General features: G+C 49.2%; 1 protein-coding gene across 1 annotated transcript in view; it reads left to right on the top strand.

Moving 5' to 3' along the window:
- The window catches only part of ADCY10 (adenylate cyclase 10), a gene marked incomplete at its 5' end in the record, with an annotated part of 56884 nt that overhangs the window by 20485 nt on the left and 14818 nt on the right, over positions 1–21581 (top strand). Inside the window, 10 exons of the mRNA XM_080648304.1 lie at positions 1487–1542; positions 3084–3237; positions 5532–5724; positions 6216–6302; positions 11774–12048; positions 12866–13002; positions 16529–16657; positions 17837–18115; positions 18255–18545; positions 21245–21311. Coding sequence (XP_080504430.1) covers positions 1487–1542; positions 3084–3237; positions 5532–5724; positions 6216–6302; positions 11774–12048; positions 12866–13002; positions 16529–16657; positions 17837–18115; positions 18255–18545; positions 21245–21311 — 1668 coding nt within the window. The remainder of the gene's footprint in view (positions 1–1486; positions 1543–3083; positions 3238–5531; positions 5725–6215; positions 6303–11773; positions 12049–12865; positions 13003–16528; positions 16658–17836; positions 18116–18254; positions 18546–21244; positions 21312–21581) is intronic.

Genomic DNA, 21581 nt, shown 5'->3' with positions numbered 1-21581 from the left:
ACAAATTTTAAAACTAAGGCTCAAAGATGTAAAATGACTTGTTCATGGTCACAAATCTAGTAAGCAATGGAGACCAGGTTCAGCATGCCACAACAATGCTGCTTCATTAGCAACCACAAAACCTATGGGTACAGCAAACGTTTACTTACCTCACAGATAAGTGGCTTCAACTGACCTTGGCTGGATTCGGCTCATCTAGCCTCAGCTTCTCACATGCCTGGGGTTCAGCAGGTTGTGGGCAGACCCAGGATGACCGCAGGTAGGATAACTGGGCAGTTTGATTGGCATAAATGGGACAATTCGGCTCTAGGTGTCTCGTCCTCTCTCACGCAAGAGAGAGAGCCCAAGGCACACGCATTTTTCAGGCTCAGTGTCGTGTTTGCTGGCATCTTATTGGCTGAGACATTCACACGGCCAAGCCCAGAATGGGAGGGCACTGCCATTACCTTGCAAAGGGCACAGATAATGCAGAGGTCAACCTGCCACAGAAACCCACACTGCCTGACCCCAGAGCCTGCCACTTGTGGTTTTCCTCTACCATCTCTGCAAATAAGAGTGTGGAGCCTGGCCAGTGTTGCTCAGTGGTTGGGTGTTGGCCCATGAACGAGGAGGTTACGGTTTGATTCCTGGTCAGGGCACATGCCTGGGTTGTGGGGTTGCAGGGACTCAATCCCAAATAGGAGGCCTGTAGGAGGCAGCTGATCAATGATTCTCTCACATCATCGATGTTTCTATCCCTCTCCTTTCCTCTCTCTGAAATCAATAATTTTTTTAAAATCATATTTTAAAAAAAAGAGTGCAGAAACACACATACAAATACGAACAGGGCCTCCCATGGGAGATTGCCGTTGCTACACCAGGCGGAAGCGGGTAGTATGACATACAGACCAGGAATGAGCTGTTTGACCAAACAGCTCCTTCAAGAGAGAATATGCAGTGATCAGGCATGAGTGCCCTGCCTACTCACTACCAGACACGGGACCTTGGGCAAGATACACTCTGCACCTCCACTTCCTCACTTGTAAAATGGACAGAATCATAGTATCTCCTTAATAAGGTTTTGTCAGGAGCAAAGGAAATGATATATGGAAAGTACTTAAAACTGCCAGGCATGCAGCATGTGCTCAACAAAGCTGAGCGGGGATTGTGTGAGCATTGGGGGACTCCTCCCAGGATGGGGGACAGTACACCATATCCAAGTTGATTGGTCCCATATTGGGTGTCTGGTTCCCTAGAAACGGGTCAGTTCTGCCAATGCAGACTCTGCAAGCATTCATTGAACAAGGTACCAGGCGCTGCGGAGAAGGCGGCTGTAAGTCGCTTGGACTCTGTCGCCAGGTAAGAACACCTCTTTCTCCTCCTCTTGGCATCTGCAGCCCGTGAGCTGGGGCAGTTGGTTAGACTAGAAAGGAGGCTCCCTGGGACCAAGCCAGCCTGCCCTCAGCCCGCCCTGCTGTGACTCTAACATCTCTGTTCTTCTCCTCAGCATGTTTGGCATGGCCTACCTCATCTGCAACAGGAATGAGGCTTACCCTCTGCTGGGTACGTAGTGGGCCTTGATTTCTAAACTCCCCTAGTGAACTATAACAAAACATGCAGAACAGTGCGCCAATGCTAAGTCTGCAGCGTCATGAATCATCACCAATGAACCCATGATCACTATCCAGGCAAACAAAGAAAAAGAGCAGTGTTCGGGGCACCCCACGTGCTTGGTCTCTCCCTCCCCGCAAAGACCTGACACCCTCCTCCCCAAAGACTCTGACACCCTCCTCCCCAAAGACTCTGACATCCTCCTCCCCCAAAGACCCTGACACCCTCCTTCCCCCAAAGACCCTGACACCCTCCTCCCCCAAAGACCCTGACACCCTCCTCCCCCAAAGACCCTGACACCCTCCTCCCCCAAAGACCCTGACACCCTCCTCCCCAAAGACTCTGACATCCTCCTCCCCCAAAGACTCTGACACCCTCCTCCCCCAAAGACCCTGACACCCTCCTTCCCCCAAAGACCCTGACACCCTCCTCCCCCAAAGACCCTGACACCCTCCTCCCCCAAAGACCCTGACACTCTCCATTTCTTAGGCCGTTTTTAAAAATCATGTTGATGAAAAGATATATAATTACACGTGCCTTCTGTTAATCAACGGAGAACAAGACTGGCCTTGCACAGGGAGCTGGCCAGAAAAGGTTTGGCCCCAAATGAGCCTTCAGCTCTTTGACAGGATGTGCTCGCTCCCTTGGAATCCCAGGCCTGGCTGTTCCTTCCCGTCCAGGTTTCAAAGGCTGTGGCTGACTTTCCGATTTTAATCGGGGCCCCCGTTATATATATATAAACACACACAAAGTAGTAGTGACAGGGCTGCAACCCAAGCTGACTTCGATGTTCTTCTTTTCCTTTTCTGCATTTTCCATGTTTTCTACAGTGAGCATTTGTTACATTTATAATAATAAAAACCCTAACATTCCTTTTTACTAAAAATTTGGGTTGTTCTTAGGAGTAAGTCTACATGATTTTTTTAAAGTAAGCTGAATTTTCTTATCACTGATAATGTTTCTAGTAGCCCTGAGATAACTATAATTGTTCACTCACAGAGAGCAAGTTTCCTTCACAGAATTAGAAATAAAATATTCTATCCATAATCATTCAATATAGAACCCTGACTATAATAAATGTATTTGCTAGTGTAATCATCTTTAGATGACTTCCACCGTGTGTCAAACAGCTAATTCCTAGGAAAAAAGGAAAAGGAAGGGAAAACCAGAATTGAAGTCAGCGACCCCTGGTTTCCTTCCTGGTCGTGTGATTCCAGCGCACCTCACTATTCTGCACTAAAAGTCAATGGACGTTTCAATGCGCGTTATAAGAGTCGCATATATAATGAGCATTACTGGGAATCACAACTGGAAAGCTCTAGAAAAAGATGTTCAAACATTTCAAAGTGTGCAGGACCTCGCGAGAGTCCATGAACGATGCCCTGGAAATCCCACAGGTCTCCTTGGGTGACGTGTCACTATGTGCTTCTTATGTCTCTCCACTATTTTATGTTGACTGGGTTTGCTCTCTTTTTAAAAAATAAAAATGGCAGGACGTGAGAAGGAGCTGAAATACTTCAGGTGCAATATGAAGGAATTTCTGACGTCCAACTGCAGCCGCATCCTCATGTACGAAGGCTTGTCGGGCTACGGAAAAAGCCAGATACTCATGGAAATTGAGTACCTGTCCCAAGGTGAGAACCACAGGTGAGTGTCTGGCGATGACCGTTTCTTTCTTGTCCACCCAGAGAATCCTGATGTCCTTACAAGTTTCATCTATTTTAAAGCTCCTCTCCTTTATATAATTTGCATCACGTAAACCACACACAACCTGTCCATTACGGGTGCCATGCCCCCTTGTGCTAAATAAATAAATAATGATAATCATATTGAACCAAGACAATGAGACCTGGCTGAGCCCTGGAGACCCTGATTTCATGCCAGGTGGAGCTTGGCTCGCAGATGTCAGAGCTTCCCGGGTAAGCCCAGGTGCAGGCAGGTTGAGAGCAGCGGCAAGGGGTGGAGACCAGGCTAGGGTGGGTGTGCAGGACGAGAACATACATCTATCCAGCCGGCTGACAGTCACGGGTTCACACCGTTGAGCTCTGTCTGGGAGTGGGAGCGACAAGGACAGGCCTCTGCGTTTTCCTTGGGAAGGCAAAGCTAGTGTATTTACCACATACTGCTTGCCTCCTTTCCTAGCCTGAATGTCGTGAGGGCTCTCTGGGACAACCCACCTGGCACCCTCACTGAGGTGAGCATGGGCTTCAGTAGCAGTGATGGTGACCAGATGCCGATGCTGATGTCTCACCTCTTCCACCACCCAGCCTGAAGGCTCTGAGGGGAAAGTGCTTATTGGCCTTGTATTATTTTTAGCTGCCACTCTTTTTGGTGTCAGGCCTGAGGGAGGCCTGTTTTGAAATATCTTTAACATTGTTAAGGAGATAATTCATAACAACCAGAAGACATTCATGCATTCATTCCATCACTTACTGAGTTAGTACTATGCTTCAGGAACTGTTAAGTGCTGTATCTATTTGCTAGAGCTGCTGTAACGAAGTACCACAAACGGGATTGCCCATCAACAGAAATTTATCGTCTCTCGTTACTGGCAGCTAGAAGTCTGAGAGCAAGGTGTCAGCAGGGTTGGTTCCTTCTGAGAGCCACAAGGGACAACCTGCCTGTGCTCCTCCCCTGGCTCCTGGTGCAATTATTGGTGTTCCTTGGCTTATGGAAACACCACCCCAACTTCTGCCTTCATCTTCGCATGATATTCTCCGTCTCCAAATTTCCCCTTATAAAGACACAGTCATATTGGATTAAGGGCCCACCCTACTCCAGCTTGACCTCATCTTAATTTCATTACATCTACAATGACCCTGTGGCCAAACAAGGTCACATTGCGAGGTACGGAGGTTAAGACACAGCATATGAATTTGGGTGGGGCATGAGTCAACCATAACCAGTGCCAATGCCCCGAAGAAGAAGAACATCTGATTCCTGGCCTGCAGGAGCTCTCACAGAAGATAGAGATGAGAGTAGAAATGGGATGCGGAAAGGACAATGACAGAGGCATACTAGAGAGTGTGGTGGGAGCTGAGGGAGAAGCATGTGTAACGCAGCCTTGGGACATCAGGGACGAATGCAGGAGGCTGCACCTGCACGGAGAGGTGCAGAGGAGCAGGAGGGCTGGGAGACGCTGCGGGATGTGATCACACCCCATCTGGGAGACAGGAAGGGAAGGCACGGAGAGCGTAGACAGTTCTGTGCTGTCTGTTGGTGGTGGAGGATAGGCTGCTGGACAGAGAGTGGCAGGAAAGTACATGATGAGGCCTTGGAGAGTCTTATACGTCAGAGAGGAGTCCAGACTTATCCCTTTAGAGCGTGGGAGTCACTGGAAAATTCTAAGTAGGAGAGAAGCTTTGCATCTATCTGGAAACAGTAGCCTCTGTGAAGACAATGCATGCAGTGTCATGACGCCAGGCAGGGCAAGAGGCATGCCATTGGGTAGCACGGGTGAGAGGATGAGGCCTGCACCAAGGTGGAGGTGGTGGGCCTGGGGAAGAAGGCGAACTGACCTGGGCTTAGGAACCCAGTGGAAAAGGCCGAGTGTCTGAGGCAGAATTAAGAAAGGCCTGCAGATCGCTTGGGGAGTTGCTGTTAGGACAACTGAATATGAAGAAGAGTCAGAGCTTGCCTTCAACCTTTATTAATTTCAGAAAATACATTTAAGCTCGGCTGGTGGTGCTCAGTGGTTGAGCATTGACCTCTGAACCAGGAGGTCACAGTTTGGTTCGATTCCTGATCAGAGCACATGCCCCAATTGTGGGCTTGATCCCCAGTCAGGGGGGTGGGGGGCATGTAGGAGGCAGCGGATCAATGATTCTCTCTCCTCATTGATGTTTCTCTCTCCCTTCCTCTCTCTGAAATCAATAGAAACAGATTTAAAATGTGTATATATTTTAAAACTCCCTTCTGATTCTTGACTTTCTTATAAACAGGACTATTGCTATTGCCTTGACTAAGATCAGCTTCCATCAAAATTTTTATACCATCCAGATACTCATGGCCAATGTCTTAGGTCTGGATGCTTGTAAACACTACAAAGAACGACAGACCAACATTCAAAATAAAGTCAAGACACTGTTGGATGAGAAATTCCACTGTATCTTTAATGACATTTTCCATGTCCAGGTAACCTCCTAGTGTTAGACTTCCTCAAGAAATAGTGATGGGGCGGGTGGAGCAAGTCCTCCCTGATGTTCTGTGACCTGGCTTCTCTTTGACTTGTGATTCCTTTTCTTTTCTCACCTGGAGAATCTGTGTGGTGAGGAAGTGCCTCCCAACCTTCCCTGAATGAGCATTCCCCTTCCTGAGACATATTGGAGGTGTCGAGAAATGTCACACTCAAGAAAATTTTCTTTGCCTTTCTATCAAAGCTATACGATCCTAGCCCACGCCTCTACTCCAGTGGTGCCTGCCAGTGCAGGACCGAGTGTGCCCTGTTCATCCCTGTATCTACTAGATCCAGTGACAAAGGGTATTAAAGCTGGAAAGGACATTATGGGATATCTAACACATGAGGATGTGAAGACACAGAACAGTAAAGTGATTTGCCCAAAGTCACACAGCTAGTTCCCTTTGCTGTTTTCCCATACTTAACGTTCGCATTATTCTTCACACAGTTCCCTACCTCACGAGAGGTTTCCAAGATGAGCATCTTGAGAAAGCAGAAGCAGCTGGAAGCATTGTTTATGAAGATCTTGGAGAGAGTAAGAACGTCTGCGGGTGGAGTAATGGGGGGAGGAAAACTGGGCATCGCATCACAGAGCTGGGCGACCTAAGGGGCAGGAAGCTTTGAATTGTGGGAAACCTTGTATCCTAAAATGTTTCTTTTTCCTCCATCCTTCCAACCTTGAGCTCGGAGTCCATTCAGAATGTAGCCCCAGGCTGCCCCCCTCTCACTGCCCCAGGCTGTGAGCTCAGATTATGCTAAACTTGAACGTAATCCCTTAATATTATTCCTGGGAGTGTGGCCTCTCCTTAAAACCACCTCTTTGTTTCCCATCTGGAAGAGTGGCTTGTATGTAGCTTCTGCAGCAGGCTACCAAGGGTGGAACCTCGAGCAAGTGACTTCACCTGCCTATGCTTTCGCGTTATCATCTGTAAGATGGGGAAACAACAGTGCCTAGCTCCCAGGGTTGTAAGGCTGAAGTGAAACACTCAGCCAGTGTTAGCGCTCTGTATGTTGATGGTCACCAAATCTATACTCTAGTTCCCACCTCTCTCATAAGAACCAGACCGCACTTCCAAGGGCGAATATTCCACACGATGCAGTAACTCCCACTCACTTCAGGGGCTGGTAGTAAATTTATTTGTTTCCTACTCCAGTGCCCTTTCTTCCTCATTCTGATCCCGATCCTTGATTAGTTCCTGGCAAATTCCTTCATGAATCATTAACTCCTTTCCACTTTGCTCCCCTCCTCACCAGTTGCCACATCCATCTACTCAGTTGCTGAGTCCTCCTCTTTCTCCATTGGGTGGTCTCTGGAATACCCCATGCTCTGCCCCCTGCTATATTGGGCTCCTTCTGGACCATTGTCATAGCTTTCCAACCAATCTCTGCACCTCACACCTCCTCACCCCAATTCATCCTCCATATAAGTGCCAGAGTATATGCAAATCCAACCAGTCTACACTTCATACTCTCTGAGTAATTCCCATTACTAATAAGATAAAATCCAAAACATACATATATAAAATAATAATAATAAAATATAAATAAATATATATATTAAAATTTTATTATTATTTTTTTAACCTGGAGAAATGCTACTCATCCTTCAGTGTCAACTCTTTGGTGAGAGCTTCCCAAATCACTAGGCATGACTAAGGCCTCTTCTACCTGCTTCTGTGGCACTTCGGACATATTTCTGCTTGTATTTTCCCCACTGTGTTTGTGAGCCTCTAGGGACGGGAGTCACTTGCTGCTGGTTATATCACTATTGTCCGGCATTGCTTCTGGCACATAATCACTGATTACTAGCATATAATACATGTGGCATTGACTCAGGCTTACCATTCTCCATCCTTCTCCATCCAGGCACATAAACAAGGCAGTCTGGGCAGTTTCTGAATGCCATGCTTTGGACCATGTGCATCACAAGTATCCAGGAAGCTTCTTAGAAAAGACGGACCCATGAGTCCCATTCCTAAAGATCCAGAAGAGCTTGGGTTGGGCTGAGGGATCTGTTCAGCTTCGTGCCGTTGTTCTAAAACTTCTCCATCAGGTCTAACGCGCAGTGTAGTTTGGAAGCCACCGCTGAAGATGTGCTTTCACTGTGGGCCGTGATGACAATCTGTGCATCATTGCTCTGTGACCGTGGCAGGTCACCTACCCTGTCTGAATTTACTGCGCCTAGGGAGACTCAGCAGTCCCACCTCCCCTGAGCGTGCGGAGGACTCAGCAGCCCGTTTATGTGAAGAGCACACACAGCGCGGGCATGGCCCATGCTGCTTCTACTCACATAAGAGAATCCGATTCACTGTCCTCGTCTTAAAATTGAAGAACTGGGGCCCGTGATGGACTCTCAGATTCATGCTGTTTTGTTCCTACTCTACTCTCCTTGGTTCACAAATAACACTGACAACACCATTAATTAAATTTCTCTGGGTCAGTGAAGGGCTGTCAAAGTAAACTTGTTAAGGGTGTGCGACAAGGCAGGTTATACTCGGAATGACTGTCTGGGAGATTTGCAGTGTTAAAGTAGCCTTTGCTGATTATATATATACTAGAGGCTGGTGCATGAAATTCTTGCAAGAGTAGGCCTGCCTTCCCCCAGCTGCCCGCACCAGCTTCCCGCTGGCGCCCAGGACCTGAGCTTCCCTCCCAGCCCCGGCTTCTTCCGGAAGGTCTTCTGGTCTAATTAGCATATTATGCTTTTATTATTATAGATATTGATTTCAGAGAGGAAGGGAGAGGGAGGGAAAAATAGAAACTTTGATTGAGAGAATCATTGATTGGCTGCCTCCTACATGCCTCCTACTGAGGATCGAGCCCGCAACTCGGGCGTGTGCCCTTAACCTGACCGGAATCAAACCTGGGACCTTTCAGTCTGCAGGCCAACACACTATCCACTGAGCCAAACCAGCTAGGGCTGCTGCTTTTATTTATTAAAAACATAGAGGAAAAGAATGGGTAACCTCATCTCTTCTCAGAAGGAACCACAAGAAGCTAACCCAGCCTGGGGCGGTGAGAGGAGGGCAGCCTGGGGGAATGAGAGGGGGCGGTCTGGGATAGTGAGAGGGGGCAGCCTGGGATAGTGAGAGGGGGCAGTCTGGGACAGTGAGAGGGGGCAGCCTGGGATAGTGAGAGGGGGGGCAGCCTGGGACAGTGAGGGGGGGGCAGTCTGGGACAGTGAGAGGGGGCAGCCTGGGGGAGTGAGAGGAGGGCAGCCTGGGGGAGTGAGAGGGGGGCAGCCTGGGGCAGTGAGAGGAGGGCAGCCTGGGGCAGTGAGAGGGGGCAGCCTGGGAGAGTGAGAGGGGGCAGTCTGGGACAGTGAGAGGGGGCAGCCTGGGATAGTGAGAGGGGGGGGGCAGCCTGGGATAGTGAGAGGGGGGGCAGCCTGGGGGAGTGAGAGGGGGCAGTCTGGGACAGTGAGAGGGGGCAGCCTGGGATAGTGAGAGGGGGCAGTCTGGGACAGTGAGAGGGGGCAGCCTGGGATAGTGAGAGGGGGGGCAGCCTGGGACAGTGAGGGGGGGCAGTCTGGGACAGTGAGAGGGGGCAGCCTGGGGGAGTGAGAGGAGGGGAGCCTGGGACAGTGAGAGGGGGAGCAGCCTGGGACAGTGAGAGGGGGGGCAGTCTGGGACAGTGAGAGGGGGCAGCCTGGGGGAGTGAGAGGAGGGCAGCCTGGGGGAGTGAGAGGAGGGCAGCCTGGGGGAGTGAGAGGAGGGCAGCCTGGAGCAGTGAGAGGAGGGCAGCCTGGGGCAGTGAGAGGAGGGCAGCCTGGGGCAGTGAGAGGGGGCAGCCTGGGACAGTGAGAGGAGGGCAGCCTGGGGCAGTGAGAGTGGGCAGCCTGGGGCAGTGAGAGGAGGGCAGCCTGGGGCAGTGAGAGGAGGGCAGCCTGGGGGAGTGAGAGGAGGGCAGCCTGGAGCAGTGAGAGGAGGGCAGCCTGGGGCAGTGAGAGGAGGGCAGCCTGGGGCAGTGAGAGGGGGCAGCCTGGGACAGTGAGAGGAGGGCAGCCTGGGGCAGTGAGAGTGGGTAGCCTGGGGCAGTGAGAGGAGGGCAGCCTGGGGAGTGAGAGGGGGCAGCCTGGGGCAGTGAGAGGGGGCAGCCTGGGGGAGTGAGAGGGGGCAGCCTGGGACAGTGAGAGGAGGGCAGCCTGGGGCAGTGAGAGTGGGTAGCCTGGGGCAGTGAGAGGGGGCAGCCTGGGGAGTGAGAGGGGGCAGCCTGGGGCAGTGAGAGGGGGCAGCCTGGGACAGTGAGAGGAGGGCAGCCTGGGGCAGTGAGAGGAGGGCAGCCTGGGGCAGTGAGAGGGGGCAGCCTGGGGGAGTGAGAGGAGGGCAGCCTGGGGGAGTGAGAGGAGGGCAGCCTGGGACAGTGAGAGGAGGGCAGCCTGGGGAGTGAGAGGGGGCAGCCTGGGGAGTGAGAGGAGGGCAGCCTGGGGAGTGAGAGGGGGCAGCCTGGGGAGTGAGAGGAGGGCAGCCTGGGGAGTGAGAGGGGGCAGTCTGGGGCAGTGAGAGGGGGCAGCCTGGGGAGTGAGAGGGGGCAGCCTGGGATAGTGAGAGGGGGCAGTCTGGGGCAGTGAGAGGAGGCAGCCTGGGGAGTGAGAGGGGGCAGCCTGGGATAGTGAGAGGGGGCAGTCTGGGGCAGTGAGAGGGGGCAGCCTGGGGAGTGAGAGGGGGCAGCCTGGGGCAGTGAGAGGGGGCAGCCTGGGATAGTGAGAGGGGGCAGTCTGGGGCAGTGAGAGGGGGCAGCCTGGGGAGTGAGAGGGGGCAGCCTGGGACAGTGAGAGGAGGGCAGCCTGGGGCAGTGAGAGGGGGCAGCCTGGGACAGTGAGAGGAGGGCAGCCTGGGGCAGTGAGAGTGGGCAGCCTGGGGCAGTGAGAGGAGGGCAGCCTGGGGAGTGAGAGGGGGCAGCCTGGGGCAGTGAGAGGAGTGGAGCCTGAGGGAGTGAGAGGGGGCAGCCTGGGGCAGTGAGAGGAGGGTAGCCTGTGACAGTGAGAGGGGGCAGGTTTGTCCCTACATCCCTCCCATGTGGAAATGAGGGCCCGCGAGACGAGGGCTGACTCTAACTTGTGCCCCAGCACCTAGATGGCGCCTGACCCTCACAGGTTCCCAATCAATGATAGTGAGCAAATGAATAATTCAGACCAGCAGGAAAAGGCAGTCTGACAGATGGAGGGTATGGGATCTGTCTGTAGTGTGACCATGCAGAGTTCCAGCGGGAGCAGCAGCAGGTGCTGGGACGCAGGACTGGCTCTGCCGCCCTGAGCGCAGCCTCTGCAGGCCCAGCCCCGTGTGTATGGCAAGTGTGTGTGGCTGGTGCGTGTGGCCGGTGCATGCGGCCAGTGCGTGTGGCCAGTGTGTGCTGGATATGCATGGGCGGAATGATTGCATGTGGCTGGTGCATGTGGCCGGTGTGTGTGGCCAGTGTGTGTTGGATATGCATGGGTGGAATGATTGCATGTGGCTGGTGTGTGTGGCCGGTGCGTGTGGCCAGTGCGTGTGACTGGCGTGTGTGGCCAGTGTGTGCTGGATATGCATGGGTGGAATGATTGCATGCGGCCGGTGTGCGTAGCCGGTGTGCGTGGCCGGTATGCGGGGCCAGTGTGCGTGGCCAGTGTGCATGGCTGGTGCGTGTGGCCGGTGTGTGCTGGATATGCATGAGTGGAATGAATGTCAAGTCAATATCCCTGGGAGGCTTCATTTGCCAATAGATTAAAATGACGTGTAGGAAACGACTGTTATTTTATGGAATGGGTGCTTTTACTTGGCCACAACCCCATCTCTCCTACAAATTTGTATTATCTTTGCACAAAGATTTGCCCAAGTAAGAGTCCATTCCAGCCAGCTCTCTCCAATTTGCCACAAATTCCAAGTTAGTGGCATCTGAATTCAGCTTTGTTAGGAAGAAAATGTTTAATTCAGCCCCACACAACCCAGGGGTCCTCATGCAGACCCACACGTGGATAAACCCCGAAGTCCCACAGCATTTGTCTTCCTGTTTCTGCCCCTTGTCCAGACAGTGAAACAGGAAAGGGTTATTTTTATCATCGATGAGGCCCAGTTTGTGGACGTGACCTCCTGGGCCTTTCTGGAGAAGCTTATCCAGACCGTCCCTATCTTCATCATCATGTCCCTATCTCCATTCCTCGACAAGCCCTGTGAAGCTGCCAGCGCCATCATAAAGAACAGGAACACCACCTACGTCATCATCGGCGCCGTGCAGCCCAGCGACATCCGCAACAAGGTCTGCCTGGACCTCAACGTCAAGGGCATCCCCAAAGAACTGGACTTGTGAGTAGCCTGTTTTGTCCCGAAGGCATCTGCATTCACTGCGCAGGTCCAGACCTCATCAGATTCCTTAAGATGCGGCTTAAAGTGGCTATTTCCGCCTCTCAAAGGGGCCATCCCTCAGGCTGGTAGGAGGGATGCTGTCCTCCTTTCCTTGTTATAGTCCCTGTTGTGCCTGCTCAGACTGTGTGGGGACATCAATTTGTTTCTCTTTCATCTTGCTGGATGTGGGTTCTACTCTAATCAAGTCTTAGGACATTGTCATGAGCAAGTGACTCAAAAGTCAAAATGGTAAACATGAAAGACCACAACCTGCACCTAATCACCTAATCAAGGTCCTGCTCGGCAGGCAGCAGTGTGGTCTGGTGCTGGTGTTGGCTGCCGGTGCACATGGAAAGCTGGCTGTCTAGTCAGTGCCTCCTGAGCCGCTCAGTCACCTCCTCCTGGGGCTTAACAGGAGTGCCCTGAAGCACACGGTCAACACCTGACCTTTAGCTGGCTGTTTACAGCCCACCTGGTCTCTGCCAACGTTCTTTCTAATGAGGATGTCTTGCTTCTGCAAGAAACATTGAAAATATAAACCAGAAATTAATGAAAATGGCCATTTATAAGGTGAGGAAGGGAAGCAAGACTGAGGATGTCCCTTGTTTTATAGTTTTGGCTTTGGACAGATGCTAAATGCTGTAGGTAATTAGAAAAAAAAAGAAAAGCAATCGAGTCTGAGAAGAGATTATTTTCAAATGATTGAGAAGACTCAAATGTTGTTCCATCCGGAAAGGTGGCTCTTCCAGGTAAGTAGGTTGCCTTGTGTTCCCTACAGGTACCTAGTGGAGGGAAGCTGTGGGATCCCATTCTACTGCGAAGAATTGCTGAAAAACCTTGACCAGCACAGGGTGCTTGTTTTCCAACCGATACAGTCTGAGGAAAAGGCAAACGTGACCTGGAATAACCTGTTCAGTGAGTCCCACAGCGAGTTCTTTCCCTGTCCTTCTGCAGAGAGGGCAGCAAGAGTGGGCTTTTCCCTGGGCGGCTTCAACAAGGGCCAGAGGGTTGGGGGAGTCAAGGACTATGGGACCTGATACCTCCAACCGCAAGAGAACGTAGCATTTTTGAGTCCCAGAAGACAACATTACTAGGCAAGTTTACTATTCAGGCCTTGCCATTTCTGATATCTCTTTCTGATCCTAACCAAGTCACAAGCAGAGTACCGTCTCCTCATGAATGTGTTGGCATCTGAGTGTGGGTATTGAACATGTGTAAAATATATGTTTTTTTAAAGTCATTATTGTTGAGAGTATTACAATGTCCCCCTTTCTTCCCCACATTCCTGCTCCCCTGTGCCCTTGCCCACCCCACCACAGGTCTTCACCACACTATTGTCTGTGTCCATAAGTGATACATACATGCATATAAGATCTTTGGCTAATCTTTCCCTTCCCTCTGAGATTTGTCAGTATGTTCCATGTTTCCATGCCTCTGGTTCTATTTTATTCATCAGTTTATTTTGTTCATTAGGTTCTTTGTTCATTTATTTTGATTTTTTGATATTAATTGTTGATAAGTATCTATTGCCATTTTTTGGTTCATATTTTTCTTCTCTTCCTCCTCCTCCTCCTCCTTCTTCAAGAATACTCTTCAACATTTCATGTAATACTGGTTTGGTGATGATGAACTCCTTTAGCCTTTTCTTGTCTGTGAAGCTCTTTATCTGACCTTCAATTCTAAATGACAGCTTTGCTGGCTAGAGTAATCTTGGTTGTAGGTCCTTGCTTAGTCATCATTTTGAATATTTTTTGCCACTCCCTTCTGGCCTGCAAAGCTTCAGTTGAGAAATCAGCTGACAGTCTTATGGGTGCTCCCTTGTAGGTAACTAACTGCTTTTCTCTTGCTGCCTTTATGATTCTCTCTTTGTCTTTAATCATTGGCATTTTAATTATAATGTGTCTTGGTGTGGGCCTCTTTGAGTTCCTCTTGTTTAGGACTCTCTGAACTTCCTGGACTTGTAAGTCTATTTCTCTCACCGGGTAGGGGAAGTTTTCTGTCATTTTTTCTTCAAATAGATCTGCAATCTCTTGCTCTCTCTCTTCTCTTTCTAGCACCCCCATGATGCAAATGCTGGTAACTTGAAGTTGTCCCAGAGGCTCTTTATACTACCTTCATATGTTTTTATTCTTTTTGCTCTTCTGGTTGGGTGTTTTTTGCTTCCTCATATTCCAATCACTGATTTCATTTTTTGCATACTCTAGTCTGTTGATTCCCTGTAAATTATTTTTCATTTCTCTTAGTGTATCCTTTGTTCCTGACTGGTCCTTTCTCATTTCTTTGATATTCTCACTAATTTTCTTGAAATTCTCACTAAAATCCTTGAAATTCTTACAAAATTCCTCGAAGCTCTTGTTAAGATCCTTGAGCACCCTTATAACCATTATTTTGAACTCTGTATCTAGTAGTTCTTTTTTCTGGAGATTTCTTCTGTTCTTTCATTTGTGACATGTTTCTTTGTATCCACATTTTGGTTGCTTCCCTTGTGTTTGTTTCTTGTATTATGTAGAAGTGCTATGTCTCTTGGAATTGGTAGAGAGGCCTTGTGAAGTATGTGTCCTGTAGGGTCCAATGGCTCAACCTCCCCAGTCACCTGAGCTGGGCACTTTAGGTGTGCCCCTGTTTGAGCTGTGTGCACTGAATTATTGTGGTTAACCCTTGATTGCTATTGGTATCATTGGGAGGAACTGACCCCCAGGCCAATTGGCTGTGAGGGCCAGCTGCGACTACAGTGGAAGAGCTGCTATGCAGGAAACACCCCTATGGAGCAGGACTTGCTTCACTGGGGCTTTGGTGCTCACTGAGTCTTCCCCTTGAGTATGTCACTTGTGAATGTGTAGAGTTGTAATCTGGTGTGGTCTGAAGCTATTCACCTGGTGCACTGGCTCTAGGGCTTTAAAATCAGCCACTGCCTGGGGCCACCTGGCAGGAGCTATAGAGAGATCTGCAGGTGGCTGCTACTTGTATTGGGCTTAGAAGTGTCAAGCTGTGAAGCAAGGCAGGCTGATGCTAGTGCCAGGTCTTGGGCCTTTCATTGATAGATTTGGGCAAGGCTGCTTGTTTGAGAGATTTTAGCAAAGTCTGAAGCCTGAACCAGGACAGGCCATTCATCTGGAAAAGCTGCTGCAAACAGCTTGGGTTAGATTGCATATTGGATGGGGCAGGGTCTAAGGAAATCACCAACATGGAACAAACAGTGTGGGCCATGCTGATGGAAACTCAGATATGGCTGCCAGTCAGCTCTGGGACAGGGGAGGTCCAGCACAGGAACAATGACCCCTGCAAGCACTGTGGTCAGGGAGAAAGCCGCCTCCAAGTTCCTGCCCCAATGCTGGACAATCCAGTTCCTCCCCCTATGGCCCTGGCTCCCCCCCAGCCGTTGCTCACAGGAAGCGGACCATGTAAGGTCATGTGCCGGCCCTCTAAGAGGATCTGCCTGGGGCTCCAGCAGCCTCTGTGTCACTCAGCCACAACCCCTGCTGGTTTTTATAGCCCTAAATTATGGGGACTTCTCTTCCCAGCTCTTTAACTCTAGGCTGGGGGACTGGTGTGGGGCTGAGACTCCTTGATTCTCATGAGAGGCCTCTACAGTGAAGATATCCCTCCCAATTAAACACACACACACACACACACACACACACACACACACACACACACACCACATGTCAGTGTCAACTAGCCCATTCTGTACCTCCACCCTTTCTACCAGTCTTGATGTACTTTCTTCTTTACTTCTGTAGTTGTACGACTTTCATTCAGCCAGATTTCAGGCAGTTCTAAATGATGGTTATTTTGTATTTTAGTTGTAATTTTGATGTGGTTGTGAGAGGCAACAAATACTGGCATTTACCTATGCCACCATTTTGGTTCTCTAAAATATATACTATAAGATACTTTGTGATAATCTTTGAATAAAAATTTTGTAAAACTGCATGTACTTCCAATAGTTTTTGTTGGGGGGGGGGTAGGGAGATAAAACATCTTTTTTGTTATTGTTGTTAATCCTCACCTGAGGGTATTTTTTCCATCAATATTTTTTGGAGAGAGAGGGAGGGAGGGAGGAGAGACAGAGAGAGAAAGAGAGATGTGAGAGAGACATTGATTGGTTGCCTCCCGCACTCTCCCCAACTAGAGCTGGGACAGAACTTGCAACCCAGGTACATACCCTTGACCAAGAATTGAACCTGTACCCTTTGGTACATGGGGCAATGCTCTAATCATTGAGCGACATTGACCAAGGGGAGGACAAAAGATCTTTGAAATAAATTTAGATTTTTGATATATCATTTTTACTTAAAAACAATATTCCAAACTATTTGGTGAGCCAACATACACATCTGCCTGTTCTTCCTCATGTGAGACTACCTCAAAGTGCATCAGAAAATCAGGATAATGACAGAACAGTGACTGTCCACTTTTCTTGCCTTTTACCTCCTGATAGAGAATGTTGCTAAGCCAACAGAGCTGTTAAAACCATTTACTCTCAGTGGTGATGGTGGAAGTGAGGAAGTCTGCAAACTCGCTAGTGGTGTCAGATTGAAGAACTTGTCACCACCAGCATCACTGAAAGGTAAAGACAACTCGACCTGGTGCTCCTTCTCCAGAACCTGGGCACCCTCTGCTTCCTCTAGGACAAGGATCTGAAAAGTTGATAAGATCGGCACCCTGGCGTGGCTTGCTTTGCGTCACCCTGGACTGGGGAGGCTCCAGGAAGGTGGGACTTTTCTGCTTCTGATTAGGAGCCACCTCCCTCCTGTGCATATTCTGGAGTCTAATTTGAACAAAGTTTTCTTCAGCTGCATGCAAGAATGAGGTACAGTACATTCTCAATTAAACAGAAACCAAGTAAGGAGAGAGAGAAGGTAATAATGAAAGTTCTCTGCCATTTGTTTTTGTAAGAGATAGCAAAGAGGAGAATTTATATCAGAGATGTGTTACTGTTCTTTTAAAGAAAACCATTTTCCAGCCACGTCCTTGTATATACTTAGCTCCGATTCATGCTAGCTATAAAGAACTTCAAATGTTTCAAAGGATGACCGAGGGGTACCTCAAGGTTCTCAGTCTCCAAAAGAGCCTCTAGCTCATTTCTGTGCTTTCATTCGCTGTGTCTGCCAGCATAGGAAGGTGGCCTAGCGTGGCTTCTATAGTGGTCTGTGGACACGCTGAGAAGTTCTCATTTTGTCCCTGATGAGGGTGAGGTGATGGCATTCTGGTCTGATGTCCAGGAAGACATGTGAGCTCTGACACTGAGCTTAGAAGAGAAGGTGGGATTGGTGCTGGGAACCCTCTGACACTTTGTCGTGAACATAGAGATGGTAATGGAGTGTCACCGGAAAAAAAGAATCTCTGGGGAGGACAGTGGGAAGCCTGATTTCTAGGAGATTCCAGGAGAAAGAATAGCCAGTGAAGAAGATAGAGGACCAGCTACAGAATACAGACGGCAGGCCCTGTTCCTTCGCCTGCTGTGGCCCATCCTTGTCACACTTTAACACAAAATCAGAACTTTGAAATCCGTCTGATGTTTGCCTGGCCTTCGTGCCATGCGCATTTGTAGACCCTAGCATATGCATTTTTTCGTGCTGTCAGCGCAAGCATTCTGTGAAGTAGGCACTAAGCAAACACTTCTTTTGGCCTCATTGGTGGGGTTTCTGTGAACAAGAGCTGTAGAGCAGGACAGTGGTCTGTCTCTAGAAACTATTTGGTAAAGACAGATGAGCAGTTCCCTACTGTGTGGCTTTTGCACTTGCAGAAATCTCTCTGGTCCAGCTGGATAGCATGAGCCTCTCCCACCAGATGTTGGTCAGATGTGCAGCCATCATTGGCCTGACCTTCACTACGGAATTGCTGTTTGAGATTCTCCCATGTTGGAACATGAAGAGGATGATCAACGCCCTGGCGACTCTTGTGGAATCCAACATCTTTGATTGTTTCCGGAATGGCAAGGAACTCCGGAAGGCTCTAAAGCAGAATTCGGCCTCGTTTGAGGTGAATCATCGCTCCTTGTCTCTGAAGCCCATTGAAGGACGGGGTGAGTAGGGCCTGGAAGGGACCCATATTTCCTCTTAGTTAAAGGCACAGCTGAGTCAGAGCTGACCCACGGTAAGTAGCGGGAGTGGGTTCGTACCCCTGATTCCCCACCTGGCTGAAAAACCTTCTGTTCCCTCTAGCTCACAGGGAGAACGAAGCGCTTCGTGAACTGGAGAGTGAGGTCATCGAGTGCCACATCATTCGGTTCTGCAGGCCAATGATGCAGAAAACAGCCTATGAGCTGTGGCTGAAGGACCAGAAGGTGGACATGCACTTGAAATGTGCCCGCTTCTTAGAAGAAAATGCCCACAGGTGCGACCAATGCCACAGCGGGGACTTCATCCCCTATCACCATTTCACGGTAGACATTCGGCTCAACTCTTTGGACATGGACTCCATCAGGAAGATGGCCAAATCCCAGGGATTTAAAAGTAAACTTACTTCTTTCTTAATTAGCTCTAACCATTCCTGGAAAGGTGAAGGTTTCAATTCCCCCCAGGGCATGGGCACACTGAGTTATGAAACCTCAGCAGCAGAGGGGCGAGCAGGGGGAGCTGGGAACGTGTGTGGTGGAGTCTGGCTGAACCAGTCTCCCTGCAAGACAGACAGACAGGTAAGATCAGGGTGTGGCCAGAGTTCAAATTGAAATGTCCAAAGGATAAAACAGACCCAGCTTCATTCACACCAGAGATGGAACCCTAAGGGTGGGGTGGGGGTGGGGCCTGCCATGGGGAAGTGGGAGCAAGAACAAGGTCCCTAAGGGAGATAAGAACGTTGCTGTTTTGTTGGTGGCGTTTGAAACAAGGCTCCAGCTGAAGAATATGCGTGGGGGAGAACTGTGCAGGGCCCAGCTGGTCAAGGCTCCAGAGAACAGAGCTCCGGCTCAGGGCTGGGATTCAAGGCCACTCGTGAAGCCAAACTGATAAGGCAAACCAGCCAAACATCTGGAGCACACAAAGGAGGGTTCGGGGGTGGAGACTTCATGGGCCCAGGGACTCAGCTCCCGCAGGCATCATGGGTGTCAGACTTAGGGCAGCCACGCCCACTCCAGCCCCCCTTGTGGTGGAAAAGCAGAGGCCACCAGTGGAGGATTCCTATGTTATACGTATATTAAAAATTGGGAAGAAATGCATGTGAAGTGCCTAGCTCATAGGAACAAAATAAGTCCTTATTCTCATTTGTTCTCTATTTTATATGCATTAGCATTGGATCTTCATTTCAACGCTTGAAGGTGGAGGGCTATTTTCACTTTATACAGGAGGAAACTGAGGTTCTGGAAGATGAAAGAGCTGTGTAATGCCACAGAAAAAGGGGCAGAAGGTGTGCAGGAGGCAGCCGGTCAATGATTGTCTCTCATCATTGATGTTCTATCTCTCCCTCCCTCCTTTCCTCTCTGAAATCAGAAAAAAAAAATTTTTTAAAAGAGAAATCAGGTCAAGAGCTTGTGAGTCTATATATATCGAGTCTGTACATGAGGGTTTCAAGTCCCCATCTGGGCACAAAGATGATGAGCCTTTAGTAGTTTCACCCCATTGGGACAAGGAAGACGTCAAGGGAACATACACATCGCCGAATCTAGTGTTTATTATAGTATGTTACATTTCCCCCCATGCGTTATAGTTTTGAGAAATTGGAAACATGTTTTTAAATGACTATTATAAAAGTAGTATATGTGTAACATGATATTGAAATTGAATTTGTACCAAGCACTAAAATACAATGGATGCTGCCAACCAAAGTGAGGTAAATAGATGAATAAACAGAATTTATGAAGGAAATCACTGAGAATCAGTTATAATCTTGGAGCCTTCCTCCAGCTGCAAGACATAAACACGAGGAAGAGTGTGGAGAGGGCCTAGATTTGTGAAGAGATGTCCTTGGTGAGAACCCACAAGGTTCCCCGTGTCATTATCTCAGCCCTAGTAAGGTGTCTTCCTTAGCATCAGTTCCAGGACACCGAAGACGAGGCCTACCCCACCCTAGGGAGCTGGAGCAGCCTGTGGCTGCACTGGGATTGCACTGCCCTCCTAGAATTTGGGAGAGGATATTGCAGGGTTTTCACGGATCTGTAGTTAAGGGTAGATGAGATAAACAATTGAAAATCGTTGGCATATGGATGGAATTTAAGTCAAGGGCAGATGAAATTACTGAGAAAAAAAATTGGATAGAGAAGGGAGTCCAGGACCAAACCGGGCTTACCAACATTTGGAATGTTGGCAGAGGCAGAGGAGCCACGAGGGAGGGAAGCAATGGGATGGGTGTCACCAAAACCATTTAGGAGAGTGGTCCATTGTACTGAAAAGGTTACAAAGATGTAGCCTTCGGATTCAGCAACATGGTTGGCCACTGGTAACCTTGACAAGAGCAGTTTAAGGGGGAAGATAGAGGCATCATTCAATTCCTTCAGCTCCCAGTCCCCCTGAGATACACTAGATGGCAGTTTCGGAGCAGGGGGCAGGGAGGTGGGCAATCCAACCCTCTCTCATCTGATAAGGACCTTGAGAGAGGCCTATACAGAGGTCGATGGGCACTAATTCTGTGGGAGCAGGGGCACAGAAGTCTTTCAGAAGAAGTTGATGAGGGGCTTCAATTGTACTTTTATAAATTAAAAGATCTGCAGAGAAAAGCGTTTGCCTTGAAGCCAGCAGACGTATGAACTGAGACAAGTCTCTTTCCTGATCTGGGAGTTTTCCTTCTCCTGAGATAGAGAAGTGGCTAGAATAAACAATCCTCATTTGTTTTCTGTTTTAAGGTCATCATGGAATTTTCTAACATATTTAAGTTAGGCTGGACTGAAGGTTTTTTGTGTTGTTTTTTTAATCCTCACCAGAGAATATGTTTATTGATTTTAGAGAAGAGAGGAAGGGAGAGAGAGAGAAACATTGATTAGTTGGCTTCTGTACTCGCCCTGACAGGGGATCGAACCTACAAAATAGGCATGTGCCCTGACTGGGAATCAAACCCACAACCTTTTGGTGAATAGGACTATGCTCCAACCAAATGAGCCACCTGGCCAGGGGTGACTGCAGGTTTGAAGTCAAGGTTCCCTGCTCCTGATAACTAAACACAAGACATCTGTGCCGGGCAGAATAGTTCACTGACCCATACAACTCATTTGTTTATGTTCTAGCTGAAGAAGACATCTTTTCCAAAATAGAGATTATGAGGAAGTCTGAGATATTTTCAGAATATACCAGGTACAGGCATGTATATCAGTGTGTAGGGGGTACAGCATAGACGACTGTCATTCAGTTCCAAAGACTGCTAGAGTCATCCGTCTGGCCAGCACCTCCGGCCTCTGAGGCAAAGTGGAGAAAGGTGGGGGGGTGTGGGGGAGGTTTGGTCAGTTGGATCTACATTAGGTTTTCTTATCTTGTTCTTTTCTTAGTCTGTAAAGATGTTTTCATTTCAAAAGCTATACTGGTCCTCGCTGGTGTGCTAGTGGTTAGAGTGTCGGCCCGAGGACT

This window comes from Plecotus auritus (genome assembly GCF_963455305.1).
Source record: "Plecotus auritus genome assembly, chromosome: 12".
Classification (NCBI taxonomy): Eukaryota; Metazoa; Chordata; class Mammalia; order Chiroptera; family Vespertilionidae; genus Plecotus; species Plecotus auritus.
The sequence above is the reverse complement of the archived record's forward strand: the minus strand, read 5'-3'. Positions and strand labels throughout refer to the sequence as shown.